This window comes from Microtus pennsylvanicus, chromosome 6 (genome assembly GCF_037038515.1).
Source record: "Microtus pennsylvanicus isolate mMicPen1 chromosome 6, mMicPen1.hap1, whole genome shotgun sequence".
Lineage (NCBI taxonomy): Eukaryota > Metazoa > Chordata > Mammalia > Rodentia > Cricetidae > Microtus > Microtus pennsylvanicus.
In genome coordinates, this window is record NC_134584.1 from 95,620,764 (window position 1) to 95,634,890 (window position 14,127).

The 14,127-nt window shown below is 41.1% G+C and overlaps 1 protein-coding gene across 1 annotated transcript in view; it reads left to right on the plus strand.

Annotated features, from left to right (window-relative positions):
- The window catches only part of Amfr (autocrine motility factor receptor), a 37,423-nt gene that overhangs the window by 10,589 nt on the left and 12,707 nt on the right, over positions 1-14,127 (plus strand). Inside the window, exons 3-8 of the mRNA XM_075976909.1 lie at positions 1,318-1,482; positions 2,617-2,769; positions 7,439-7,479; positions 7,633-7,765; positions 11,353-11,486; positions 12,322-12,432. Of these exons, the coding sequence (XP_075833024.1) occupies positions 1,318-1,482; positions 2,617-2,769; positions 7,439-7,479; positions 7,633-7,765; positions 11,353-11,486; positions 12,322-12,432 (737 nt within the window). The remainder of the gene's footprint in view (positions 1-1,317; positions 1,483-2,616; positions 2,770-7,438; positions 7,480-7,632; positions 7,766-11,352; positions 11,487-12,321; positions 12,433-14,127) is intronic.

Consider the following 14,127-nt stretch of genomic DNA (forward strand, 5'->3'; position numbering starts at 1 on the left):
TCTTCTTTTAAATAGTGTTGAATTAGAAACTCATTCAAATATATGTATTTTCATAAAATATTTTTTGAATAGGGAGAATTAAAAACAATTTGAGTCTCTTAGTTACTGTTAAGTCAGTATGCTGATATATCTAGAGAACATTTACCTACAGTGATAAAGTTCTCACATTAATATGTGAGAAAAAACAGTGTCCAAAAATAAAATATTGCATATTGGATGAAGAAAAAAAAATATTAAGGGCATTATTTTATTTTTAATCTGCTTTTGGTTTGGTTTTAGGTCTTTTTTTTTTTTTTTTCTGTTAGCCCAGATTGGCTTCCCAAGTGCTGGAATTGCAGGCAGGCATAACTATACTTAGCTGTGTGGATAGACGTAGTTTTAAATTTTTTATTGTTGTTTTTATATTTTTATATTTTATATACTAGCAAGTGACCTTTTAATTTTTATTATTTTCTTGTGTGTAGTGTGTGTATGTTGTATACATTGTGGGTGTGTGCATGTATTTGCATGTGTCTGGAGGCCAGGGGTTGACTTTAAGGGACTTTCTCAATTGCTTTCCATCTTTTTTTCTCCTTAAGATTTAAAACATTGTGTTCTTTTTGTGTATATGTCTGCATCAGTTTACTGCACAATGTGCCTTGTAAGCTGCCTGATGTGGGTGCTGGGAATGGAGTCCAGTCAGATATTCTGCAAGAGCAGTAAGGGCTCTTAACCACAAACCTTCTCTCTAGCCCTTTCTATCTTATTTTTCTGAGACTGGTTTTCCTGAACCTGGAGCTCATCAGTTTAGCTAGACTGGCCAATGAGCTGCAAGGATTGGCTGTCTCTGCCCCTCAGTACTGGGGTTACAGACAAGTGTGCCTTCTCCACTGGCTTTTACTTGGGTGCGAGGGTTCCAAACTCAGGTCTTCATGCTGCGTGGCAACTACTGCACCTACTGAGCCATCTCCCAAGCCATGCTTAATATTTTATTTAGAAAATCTAATATTTTCTATTGTTGATTAAGTCAGAGTGCAGAAATAATATAAATTAAAAAATCAATAAAAATTATTGAAGTAATACTGATAACCCTTGCTGATATTTTCTACTGTACATGTAAACCTAAAATATTTTGCGTAAGGACTAGACTAATATAAAAAATGCTTTTTTATTGGCTGAAACTTCCTGGCTGTTCCAGATTACAAGTTTCAGTTCTGAGATGACTTTGTGGCTGTCCGGCTCTATTCTGTGAGGAATGTCCTTGCTTTTGTTACGTTAGCATCTCGTACATAGACTTTGTATGATGGAACTCACCTTTACCCACTTTTTTCTTTTTAGCATCTCAAAGACAAGTTTTGGAATTTTATTTTCTACAAGTTCATTTTCATTTTTGGTGTGCTGAATGTCCAGACTGTGGAGGAGGTGGTGATGTGGTGCCTCTGGTTTGCCGGACTTGTTTTTCTGCACTTGATGGTTCAGCTCTGCAAAGACCGATTTGAATATGTAAGTTTTTAGCCACCTCTTTGATTGCTCAGTCGCATGTGTGTGTGCCAGGTTTGAGGTAAGAAGTAAAGTGAGAAAGGCACAGGCTGCATGCTTGGGATAACTCAGAGGGGACTTCTAGGTCATCTGACACAGCCTCTTTCTGGAGGAGCTTCTGCCACAGCTGTAGGCCACCCCGCCCTCACTGTCATCCCCCAAACTCTGTAGTCACCCCCACCACCCTTATCTTAGATCAGGAACTGTGATTGTATACAGCTTGAACTTTTCTGGATGTTTCCTGATTTTTGTTTTGTTTCGTTTCCTCCTCCTTTTGCCCTGGTTGTGGCGCTTTTCTTTCTCACTGGTTTGTGCTGGTTTTCTTGGTGTCAAGACTGAATGAGCTGTTTCTATTTCCTGTTTGGGTATAAGATCAGCCTGTGACTTGAGGTCAGACCTGCACAGCAAGCACCTGATACAGGCTGAGGCAAACAGGTTTGAAGTGCTGCCTCCCAGTTGAACCCACTCTATGACCTGTGTCCCTCTCTTTACTCAGTGTTCATGGAGATGGCCTTGCACTTCTTCCAGAGTTAATCTCACTCTAGAAGAGTTTCATTCTTGTTACAAATAGGAGTTTCCAGCCTTCCTTTCTGGGCTGGTTGTAGCCTACACTCAGTACAACAGGAATTTCAACACCAGGTCTCTTTTCTAGGCAGTCACTTGTCCTTGCCTAGTATTAACATGCCATTATGAGTGGTAATCCTGTAATTCCTCTCCATTGTTCTTTCCCTAACAGGCTAATAGGCTGCAAGTGAATTCTAATCTTCCACGATTAGAGCAAGACAAACAGAAACAGCAGAACCAGGATACTGTTCTGAGTCCTATATGTTGTTAGAGGAGATAACTGAACATCCTTCTAGAGATTGTAATCTCATGGTAGAAGGATACTGGAGAATCTAAGTATAGAGTCTGTTGTATATGATGAATTAAATGATAAATATCGTTTTAAAAATCTCAACTCATTGCATTTATGTCATGGTCGAATTTGGGCTTTTCTATGTTAGTGTAGTGCCCCAAGCAAACATAGCAAGCTTGATCTTGAATTCTCTGCAGTTGCTGTGGTGGGGCAGTGAACTGTCTCTCTGTTTTGTTTTGCAGCTTTCCTTCTCTCCCACCACACCAATGAGCAGCCACGGGAGAGTCCTGTCTTTGTTGATTGCTATGCTGCTCTCCTGCTGTGGACTGGCAGTTGTCTGCTGTGTCACAGGCTACACCCATGGCATGCACACCTTGGCTTTCATGGCTGCAGAGGTAAGGTGCTGGGCACACTCATTAGATTCCTAAACATTTGCAAGGAGACCAGACTATTTGAAAAGGTATTTAGTCTTTGATTTTAACTGGCATTCCCTCCCCACTCCCCACAAGACAGGGTTACTCTATGTAGCCCTGGCTATCCTGGAACTCCATCTGCCTTCCTGTACCTCCTTAGTGGTGGGATTAAAGGCATGCACCACTACCACCTGGCAGAAAAAGAAATTAATGGCATTTATTTATTTATTTCATGTGTGTGTGCTACAGCATATGTCTAGAGGTGAGAGGACCACCCGTAAGAATTAGTTCTCTCCTTCCAACCATGTAAGTCCCAGGTGTAGTGACAAGTGCCTTTACTTACTGAGCCATTTTGTCAGCCTGATTTTTTTTTATAGAGAGTATTTATTTGTTCTTTGACAGTTTTATTCATGCAAATAATTTGTCATGATGGTGTTCATCCCGGGTTTTCCCCTGGGCTCCCCCGGACCTCTGCAACATGCCGCCTTTCCACCTTCATGGTCTCTTCCTTTTAATTTTACTGCCCTGTGACTGAGCACAGTTAGCACTTCTTGCAGACTCATGGGTGCAGGCTATCCTCTCTGAATATTTAAAGATAAAAAATTACTTTTTAAAATTTGCAGGAGATACCATTTTTTTTTCTCTGTTCAGTAGAAACCCAATTAAAAAGTAAAGGTTTATTTATCATTATTTTATGTGTATGGGTGTTTTGCCTACATTTACGTCTGTTTACCATGTATATACAGTGCCTGTAGAGGCTAGAAGAGGTTGTTGGACCCTCTGGAATTGGAGTTACAGACAGTTGGGAGCCGCCATGTGTTTGTTCAGCTGGGAACTGAATGTTGGTTTTCTGGAAGCGCAGCCAGTGCTCTTAAACACCAAGTTATCTACAGCACCCAAAACCCAAAGTTTTTTAATGTTTTGATTTTTTTTTAGTTTTATTTTATTTTATTTTAATGTGTCAAAGTGTTTTGCCTGCATGTATGTATATGCACTGTGTGTGTCCTTGGTGCCTTCAGAAGTCAGACGAAGGCATTAGACCCCCTTGAACCAGAGTTACAGAGGGCTATGAACTACCATCATGTGTGTTCCTTTGCAGGAGGAACAAGTTCTGTAAACTACTGAGCCATCTCTCTAGCCTGTTCATACTCTTTATAACCAATAACTAATATATTTGCCTTTTTCTCAGTCAAAGACAAACTTTATAATACTTTTACCTATAATGGCTAATTAGGAAAATGAAATATAGCAATTTCTTTCTTTTGTGATTTTAGTGTCTACAGTTTATCTTCAGTGAGCTTATATCTGAAATTATTAAATGGAAAATTCTGGAAATAACAATTCAAAAGGTTTATTGTTGTTTGTTTGGTGCTGGCTGTAAACTCAGGGCCGAGTGTGCTCTGCTAACTCAGCTCACACACTTTAGCCCCACAACCTAGAAGCTGTAAATTCTGCACTGTCATGAGGGCCACAGTGACATGGGTGCTATCCCGGCTGAAACATGTCATTTATTTGTTTAGGGCATCCACAGTGTATGTCCTACTCACCTGTGAATCATTTACTGGCCAGTTCAGTCTGATCACCTATAGATGTTTCATGGTGCTTTGTCTGAGTATCCTAGTTACTTCTCTGTTGCTATGGTTTTGGTTTATAGTTCCTGAGGGATACAGTTCATATTAGCAGAGAAGATATGGCAGCAGGCAGAGATGCATGGTGACAGGAATAGGAAGCTGATTATCACATTGCATCTGCATTGTGTAAACAGAAAGCAGCAAATGCTTGCTTGCTGCTAAATTCTCCTTCTCTATCTGTAAATGAAGGGTGCTCTTTTGTTCCCCGCCACACAGACCCAAATAATCACACAGAAACTATATTAATTACAACACTGCTTAGCCTATTAGCTCAGGCTTCTTATTAACTAACTCTTACATCTTATACCTTAAATTAGCCCTTTTGTATTAATCTGCGTATCACCACGAGGCTCTGGCCTACCTGTAAGGTTCCGCGTGTCCTTCTCCTTTGGCAGCTACATTGCTTCTCACTGACTCCGCTGACTCCGCCTACTCTCTATCTCTTCCAGCCTGGCTATATTCTCTGCTGCCATAGGCCAAAGCAGCTTTATTCATTAACCAATAAAAGCAACACATATACCGAAGGACATCCGACATCATTTGGCTCTACAGTCCAGGGTGCCAGTCTGGGGGGTTTCAGAACGATCCCATAGGCGTGCTGAAAGGCCCATCTCCATCCAGGTGGTTCTAGAGTCTGTCAAGCTAACAGTACTATCACATCAAATAACCTTTATCTGCTTAATAGTGACCACAGTATACAAGAATAACAAATCAGAGGAAGCACAGGTATAAACCAGAAGGGCAAGTTCCTTTAGTATTATATAGTAATGCATTAGTGCATATAGGACAAAGCCGTATATAGCACACCTTTAATCTCAGTGCTCGGGAGGCAGAGGCAGGCTGGTCTTTGAGTTCAAGGCCAGCCTGGTGTATATAGCAAGTTCCTGGACACCCAGTGTTATATAGTGAGACCCAGTCTCAGAAAAAAAAAAGGAAGGAAACAACATACCTACTTTGGATAAGAGAGATCTATGTAGTAGCTATACTGAAGCTAGTTATTTATCTTTAGAATGGATTATGTGTAAATATTTAGGAATTTGTTAGAAGCAAGGTTAAAGTTTATTTTTGCCCAGAAGTATTAATTTCAGAGCATAATGTAGTGTCAATAAAATTAGAAAAGGGGGCTGGGCTGTAGAGACAACTCATCAGCTAAGAGAACTTACTGTTGTTGCAGTGAACCACATGGAAGCTTACAGCTCCACTTTCAGGGGATCCCACACCCTCCTTTGATGTCAGAGGGCACTAGGTGTTTACATGGTGTGCATAATGCACATAGGATATAAATTTTTTTAAAATTGAAAACCATTTAAGTATTTAGGGAAAATATTTGTAATCCCAGTTGAATATGTATCTGTAAAAGTATGTAATAGTATTTCCTCTTAAAAAGACCTATTTAGACCATACAGATATAATAATTAGTTTGCTTTAGATATATTTTATTGCTAAATATTGTTTGAATGATATGCTTATTTGTTTTGTTGTTTTTGCTGATATCTACCCCCAGTTTAATAATTTGCCAAACTAAGCAAAAAGTTATACTTAAAAGTAAACACATTTAAAGTAGCTGAGTGGCTGGGTGTGGTAGCACATACTTAATAGTCGAAGAACTCAGGAGCATCTGTGAGCTTGAGGCCAGCTTGGTCTACAGACCTATCTTCAGGACAGCTAACTTTCTTAAAACTTTAGTGAGACCTTGTGTAAAAACAAAAAAACCAAAAAAAAAAAAAACAACCAAAACAGCAAACAAACAGCCCCACTCCTTTTTGATTTTTATAGACAGCGTTTCTCTGTAGCTTTGGAGCCTGTCCTGGAACTCGCTCTGTAGCCCAGGCTGATGTTGAGCTCACAGAGATCTGGAGTGCTGGGATTAATGGTGTGTGCCTCCACCACCCAAACCCAACCCTCCTCTTTTAGACGTGATTCGGTCAGTATACATGGACCTTGAACTCCTGATCTTTCTGTGCTGGGGTTATTGGTATATGTGATCATGTGTGGCTAGAGGAAAAAAAAATTAAGGTCAGTTTCTATTTTTAAAAAAATGTCATTAGAGTCTTTTTTTTTTTTTTTTTTTTTTTGGTTTTTCAAGACAGGGTTTCTCTGTAGCTTTGGAGCCTGTCCTAGAACTAGCTCTTATAGACCAGGCTGGCCTTGAACTCATAGAGATCTGCCTGCTTCTGCCTCCTTCAGCAAATCCTACTGGCCTGTGCCTGCTGGCAGAGGTTTCTGTCCTACCAGGTCCCGTAGCTATTTTGTCCCAAAGAAATACACAGAGGCTTATATTAATTATAAACTAGTTGGCCTAGTAGCTCAGGTTTTTCTTATTAACTAATTCTTACGTCTTAAATTAGCCCATAATTCTTGTCTGTGTTAGCCATGTGACTTGGTACCTTTGTCAGTGAGGGGTTCTCATTTTGCTTCCTCTGTGTCTTGGTGACGACTGCAGACTGACCTTATTTCTTCCCAGAATTCTCCTGTTCTTGCCACCCTGCCTATACTTCCTGCCTGGCTAGTAGCCAATCAGCACGGTATTAAAACAATACAAGACCATTTGTCCCACAGCATGCGCCACCAGAACCAGCGCTTTAGAGTCTTATTTCTGGTTTGATTCCTTATTATCCTTTGTTCTGGTAAATGAAGGGTACAAAAGCCTCAGGATAGAGCTGCTACTCATGTAGGGCAGTCATAGTTGGCATTACAGTGCTGCCCTAGTGGGATACCCTTTCAGTAACCAGTCATGGTGACTTGGTGTTGTGTCAATAGAAGATTGTTAGACAGTGAGGAGGACCTCTCGTCATTGTAGAAGGTATTCTTGGGAGATGGGGAGGGACAGCTGCTCATTATTCTCAACTGGAAAAGGTTCAACAAAAGTGAGGCTCCTGTGTTGTGAAAATATTCCATGGCAATGGGGCAGAGGAAGTGAAAGGGTGATACATTTAACCGATCTACTTTTCATCTTGTTTTAGTTTTGTTTTATAGAAATCTGCTTTTTAACCAAACTAAGAAGGATTTCTCTTTTGCAGTCTCTTCTTGTGACAGTGAGGACAGCTCATGTGATTTTAAGGTGAGCAGAAATTTTGGATGATTAGCATTTACTTGTTCAGTTGATTTTGAGATTAATGGTTTAAAATAGATGAAAATGTGACTAAGCTATAACATGTTTAAAGTACATTTTCTTGTAACAGTAAGTTAACACATTTTTCTGTCTAAATTGTAGATATGTAATTCACCTCTGGGACCTCAACCATGAAGGGACTTGGGAAGGAAAGGGAACCTATGTGTATTACACCGATTTTGTCATGGAGCTCACTCTCTTGTCCTTGGACCTCATGCACCACATCCACATGCTGGTGAGTCCCCCAGGAAGAGGGCTGACAGAGGGCCTAGGGGTTCAAGACACGGTTTGTACATTAAAGAAACGAAATGTTCAGTAAAAATACTCAAGTAAAAGACTTGAGTATCATTGGGCAGCCTTCGTCTTTGGTGGCTGGGTGCAGAACACTGCTCTGCACTGCTTTGGTTGGTGCCTGGCTCAGGAGGTTTGCTGTGCCAGGGGACTTGCTTAACTCTGCTGACAGTCAGGTGAGCTTTCTTTAAGCACGATAAAAGGGGTTTTTCCTTTAGTGTCTGTGGTTTTTTCTACTGAACAGTTTCTCTCTAGTGGTACTGGCCTTTACCTCCTTATAGGTTTTTTTTTTTTAAACCTTTGTAATGAAAAACAAATGCTTGTACTTAATATCTACTGCTTTAAGTTGGTGTGTCAGAAATGTCAGTGTTGAAGCAGGGCCAGTCTTACCCATCTGTAATTCCAGCACTTGTGAGGCAGAGGCAGGAGAATCATCAGGTCGGGACAGCCCTTGGTACATACCGAGACCCTGTCTCAAACCCCAAGGACTCTGTAGATGTAGCTGAGGTGAAACACCCGCCTAGCATATTCAGTGCCCTGGGTTCGTGGTTCCCAGCACCACAGAAGGGAAATATAAGCCTCCTTGACCGGTGAACATTTTTTAAAAAAATCTACTAGTGTACTGGAGAGATGGCTCAGCGGTTAAGAGCACTGACTGTTCTTCCAGAGGACCTGGGTTCAATACCCAGCACTCTCAACTGTCTGTAACTCCATTTCCATGGGGATCTGACACCTTCAGACATACAAATGTGCACATACAAAAAAAAAAATCTAACTAATGATGGTGAGACCCAGTGTTGTCATGGGGACTTATTTATAAACTCGTCACAGTAACATTCAAGTCACTGGTAGAGTGGAGAGTGCACATTTATAAGTTAAAGGGCCAGTGAAATGGGCTCAGAAGGTAAAGGTGGGTGCCTCATGACAAGCCTGACAACATGGAGCTTGAGCCCCAGGACCCACATGGTGGAAGAAGTGAACCAACTCCGCAAGCAGTGCTCTGACCTCCAGAAATGGTCACTTTCTGGTTTTGTTGTTGTTTTGTTTTGTTTTAAGAGTCAGGGTTTCTCTCTGTAGCGTTGGTGCCTGTCCTGAACCTAGGTCTCGTAGACTGGGCTGGCCTCTGTCTCCGGGGTGTTGGGATTAAAGGTGTGTCATCACAACCACCCGGCCTAGGGTCACTTTCTGAAAAGAAAACAACACTTCGTATTTTTTAATTTTATAAATTTTATTATAAAAAACTTGCAAATAAATAAACATTATGCATCGAGTTAAACAGATCCAAAGTCTATACAATGTAATGAAGTTATATACATTTAGAATTGACATTTGAAGTAGAAGCTTCACATTTTGTTGTATTTCTCTGCTTTTGTTTAAAAAAAAGCTTTGTTACATTTAGAGTGTGTGTGTCTGTGTGTACATGCACATGTGTGTGTGCGTGTGTGTTCTAACGACAGTGTATGTGTGGAGGTCAGAGCACTGCTTGTGGAGTTGCTTCCTTTCTTCCACCATGTGGGTCCTGGAGATCAAGCTCATGGTGTCACACTTGTCAGGAGACACCCACCTTTACTTCTCAGCCCACTTCACTGGCCCTTTAATTGATTCTTACGTATTTAAATACATAATTTCATAAATTGAGTCCTTTTTGGACATACAGTGTTTGCATGTGTTTGCTTATGCGGTACTGGGTTTCAAACCCAGGGACTCATGCATGTCAAATAAGCATCTGCTTCTGAGCTACATTTCCAGCTAATTTTTTAAAATTACTATGTTATAAACATTGCCTCTGCTAGCAACAGTTCTTCTAAACCATCCAAATATCTTCAGGATAAAACACTTAATCACATAGCTACACCATGATTTAATTATGTACACCCTGAAATGGGCTATTTAGATTATATTTGTTAGTTTGCTATTTCAAGATATTATATAATTAGAAAAAAATCATGTTAGTATATTTAAGATAGTGAAGCTGTTACCTAGATGTGGAAATAACCAGGCTAGCTTAAAGATAGACAAATATATTTTATTTATTATAAGGGGAAAACTCACGCCACAGGCATGGAAGATACAGGCTCTGCTTGACCAAGGGGGAAACTACACAGAGAGCGCACCTGGGTGGTGCACAGGTTTTTTTATTTCCTGGTCCCAGAGAGCCACGCCTAAACTAGGTTCCACCTCTTACAGATTATTGGTTAACAAGGCTTTCCCCATCACGGTAGTTATATCCTGCCTTTTTACTCAAAAATGTTATTAGTAAATTAACACTCAAACCTACTTTGTATAAAATATGACATTAAAATATATTTATAAATTAGCCGGGCAATGGTGGCGCACACCTTTAATCCCAGCACTCGGGAGGCAGAGGCAGGCGGATCTCTGTGAGTTGGAGGTCAGTGTGGTCTACAGAGTGAGTTCCAGGACAGGCTCCAAAGCGAAATAGAAACTTTGTCTCAAAAAACCAAAAAAAAAAAAAAATATTATGTAAACACATAAATATATTATATATAATATAAATATATTATATAAACACATATAAATATATACAAATTATTCCAATAAATATAATCTATATTTTATATACATCTAGTCCAATGTAATTCAAATGAACTATTTTATATAAACTTACAATCTACCTGTTCTTCTGTTGGGCATCTTGTTGATGTACATTTTCTTCTCTTATAATTGCATGAATGATTGGGCTGGGGATATAGCTCAGCTAGTAGAGTGCTTAGCATGAATAAACCCTGGAGTTTGATCCTGGCACTGCGTAAACTGGGGGTGGGGATGCATGACTATAATCCCAGAATTCAAGAGGAAGAAGCAGGAAGGCTGGGAGTTCAAGGTCATATTTGACTACATAATGAGTGTCAGGACAATCTGGGATACAGAAGATCCTTCTCCATCCTCCAAAAATGCGTGTATGTTTGTGTACATAGAAGTCTGTATGGCTGGACATCTTTTAGCATTAAGCATTTAATTTTCTGGTTAATTACTCAGGAAAGGTTTCTGGCAGTGTGGGATACCTCGGCTGATGCGCCAGTGTATTGTTTATGGCAATGAAATAGATATATGCATTTGCTCACTGAAAGAGTGTTCCATTTCCCTTTCACCTTAGTAGCTTCTGTTGTACATGCACCTTCATCACTCGCAAATTCACTTGCATGCGCATATGTGTTTGTGTGTGTTTGAGAGTGTACATGTAATTTATATACATGTTTGTGTATATGTGCTCACCTCACACAGATGTGAGTGTGGAGACTGGAAGTTGATGCAACATGTTTCCTCTGTTGTTCTCCACCGTAGTTTTTGAAATAGGTTTTCTTCACTAGTCTGGAACTCACTTGTGAAGCAGTCTGCTCCATGAGTTTCAGCGCCCTTCTGTGTCTGGGGCTGCAAATGTGCATGGCGGGCCTGGCTTTTCGTGTGGGTGCTGGAGGTCCTAACTCAACGTTCTGCCCACTGAGCTTTGTCTTTATCCCCTCACTTTTGTTTTTATTGTTTATTTTACTTTCCCCCATCTCTGTTTAGTTGTTTGGCAACATCTGGTTATCTATGGCTAGCCTGGTCATCTTTATGCAGCTTCGTTACCTGTTCCATGAGGTACAGCGGCGAATCCGTCGGCACAAGAACTATTTGCGGGTGGTAGGGAACATGGAAGCCAGGTAAGACAGTCGGACTCAGTGTTGCCTGAGTTTACTCTTTTTAACTGTGTGTGCGGTGTTGACCTCGCCTAGGCCGACCTCCTACTTCCTCCCATCATACTCATCCTCTAGGCCAGCTTTAAATTTGTAATCTGGCTGCGTCAGTCCCCACTCCAGCTTCCATCTGAGCTCATTTAATAGCAGCACTGCCTCATTCCACCAGAACGTGCTTTTGTGTACTTGTAGCTAGACAGAAGAGTGTGCAGGCTGTCATGTCAGACTACCCGTGTCCCACGTAGTTGCAGGGTGGTTTGTACTCCAGTGACCTTACCTTCTTTCTGGAATGTGGGGAGGGTTCCAGGAGAAACAGCGTTCTTATTTTTTGTCACTGTCTGTTGTCACTACTGAGTGAAAGCACCTGTGATCTTCTGCCATCTTTGTTTTGGGAAGGTGTGTCCTGATTGCACTTTGCATGTGCATGTTTATGGGCATGGATCACTCTCTGGAGACACTCACTTGCTAGCCTGAAGCTAACCCAAACCAGAAAGTACAGGAATAGTGGATACACTTTTTGTTTCTCAGGGACGGTTTGGATCTCTGGGGTCTGGTTCCTCTGATATGTCCATAACTGTTCTGAATGTCCAAGGAACAGGTGGAACTGTTACTGTAGGGTCAACTCTTGTGCTGAAGTTTCCCACTTGGTTTTGTGAGGACCATGAAGAACAAAAATACTTTGTTTAACTAATCAGTTTTGCTGTGTAATTGTGCCACTATGGTGGTCAGGTGTGTAATCTGGCGTTCGTTGGATGTGTGTGAAACTGCTGAGCTCCCGCTGAGCCTGTGATGTGTTTTACAGGTTTGCAGTTGCCACTCCAGAGGAGCTAGCTGTCAATAACGACGACTGTGCCATCTGCTGGGACTCTATGCAGGCTGCAAGGAAGCTTCCCTGTGGACATCTCTTTCACAAGTAGGAGCTTTGTACAGGGTGCTCGGGAGTGGCCTTCTGTTCCTGGGCTCTGGGCACTTTTTCACATGGATTTGAACATAATCCCAGTAGAAGAGCAAGGATGTTACCTCAGCTTGGCCTTGTTGCTGATGCTGCTTGGAGTCTGTGACTGGGTTTTTTTGTTTTTGTTTTTTTAATTCCGAGCCTCCTCTTTTGCCCTCAGTTCATTCTTTACCCACATTTGCCATCTTAATTTCTTTTTTTTTTTTTTAGCTTTCTTCATAATTTTTCTCCATTTACATTCTAAAGTAATAAATACATCCATAATATTTTTTAAAGGGGTTTCATTTTCCAGGGAGAGAAAAATCTTACAGAGACCTGGGTTGAAATGGAATTAGACCAAGGCTACAAGTGATTTGTTAGCAAGGATCACAGGCTCAGCCCTTCCATAAAACTCCAAGATTGGAGAAGATCTCATATTGCAGAGATCTCATCACAGCTGTTTAAGCTAAATAATTATGTGCATGAATTAGAGTTTTGTTATTGATGGATTTAGAGATGTCTTTTTGGCCCCTTGACTATTGAAAAAAAAATTTGTTCGTTTGTTTTTTGAGACAAGGTTTCTTTGTGTAGCTTTGGAGCCTGTCTTGGCACTCATTCTGTAGACCAGGCTGATTTCAAACTCACAGTGACTCGCCTGCCTCTGCCTCCTGAGGGCTAGGATTAAAGGCATGTGCACCACCACCACCAGGTTTTAATGTGTGTTACCTTTTGTTTATGCTCTGAAACATTTGTTTAATGATGCAAAGATGTGTTTGATTAAATAAAATTCAGTTGTGGTCTTGAGACTGAATCAGCAACTAGCTGACAGGAAGTAGTAGGGAGGAGCCATCTGGAGAAGGGTTTATAAGGAGGGCTGAGAAAAAGCACCAGGACTTCAGGGAGACTCAGGAGGATCTAGGTGAGCTGCTTGCTTTTCAGCCTCTCTGGGAAGCAGGATTCTACTTCAGCCTTTGAATCTTGAGTTCTTTAGCAGGACAAAGATTTAGATAAATTCATAAATTCTCTTAGCTTTGAAAAAGTTGGTGCCTGAGGGAACAGTTTCCTCAGGCCTCGCCTCTTGTGGCTGAACTGGTAGAGCCAGAGTTGCAGTTGCTGACTAGAATAGCCACAGCTTAGAAGTCAACAACCGTTAAAAAAGAGGACACCACTTAACACCTTCAGTCTTTTCTTTTTAATATCAGAAAGGCTTTGGAGCTGGAGAAGCCCACTCAAATGTCCTGACAGACTTTTTTGTTTGTTTGTTTTTTGAGACAAGGTTTCTCTGTGGTTTTGGAGCCTGTCCTGGAACTAGCCCTTGTAGACCAGGCTGGCCTCAAACTCACAGAGATCCGCTTGCCTCTGCCTCCCAAGTGCTGGGATTAAAGGCGTGCGCCACCGCTGCCCGGTCTGACAAACTGTTTTATGTGAGGACTAGGGGACTGTGTTGGGCTGTGGGGATAAAATGGAAGGATTGGATGAGGTCTTTGTGGAGCTTGCAATCTAATGTAAGAGCTGAACTTGAATGAACTGGCACATTGAGAATGTCAAGTTTAAACTGACCCGTGTGCTTTATAGAAAAGAAATAGGGTTTGAAGTGACGGCACACACTTTTAATCCAGTACTCAAGAGGCAGGCACAGGCAGATCTCTAAAGAGTAATAAGAAAGTGATCCGA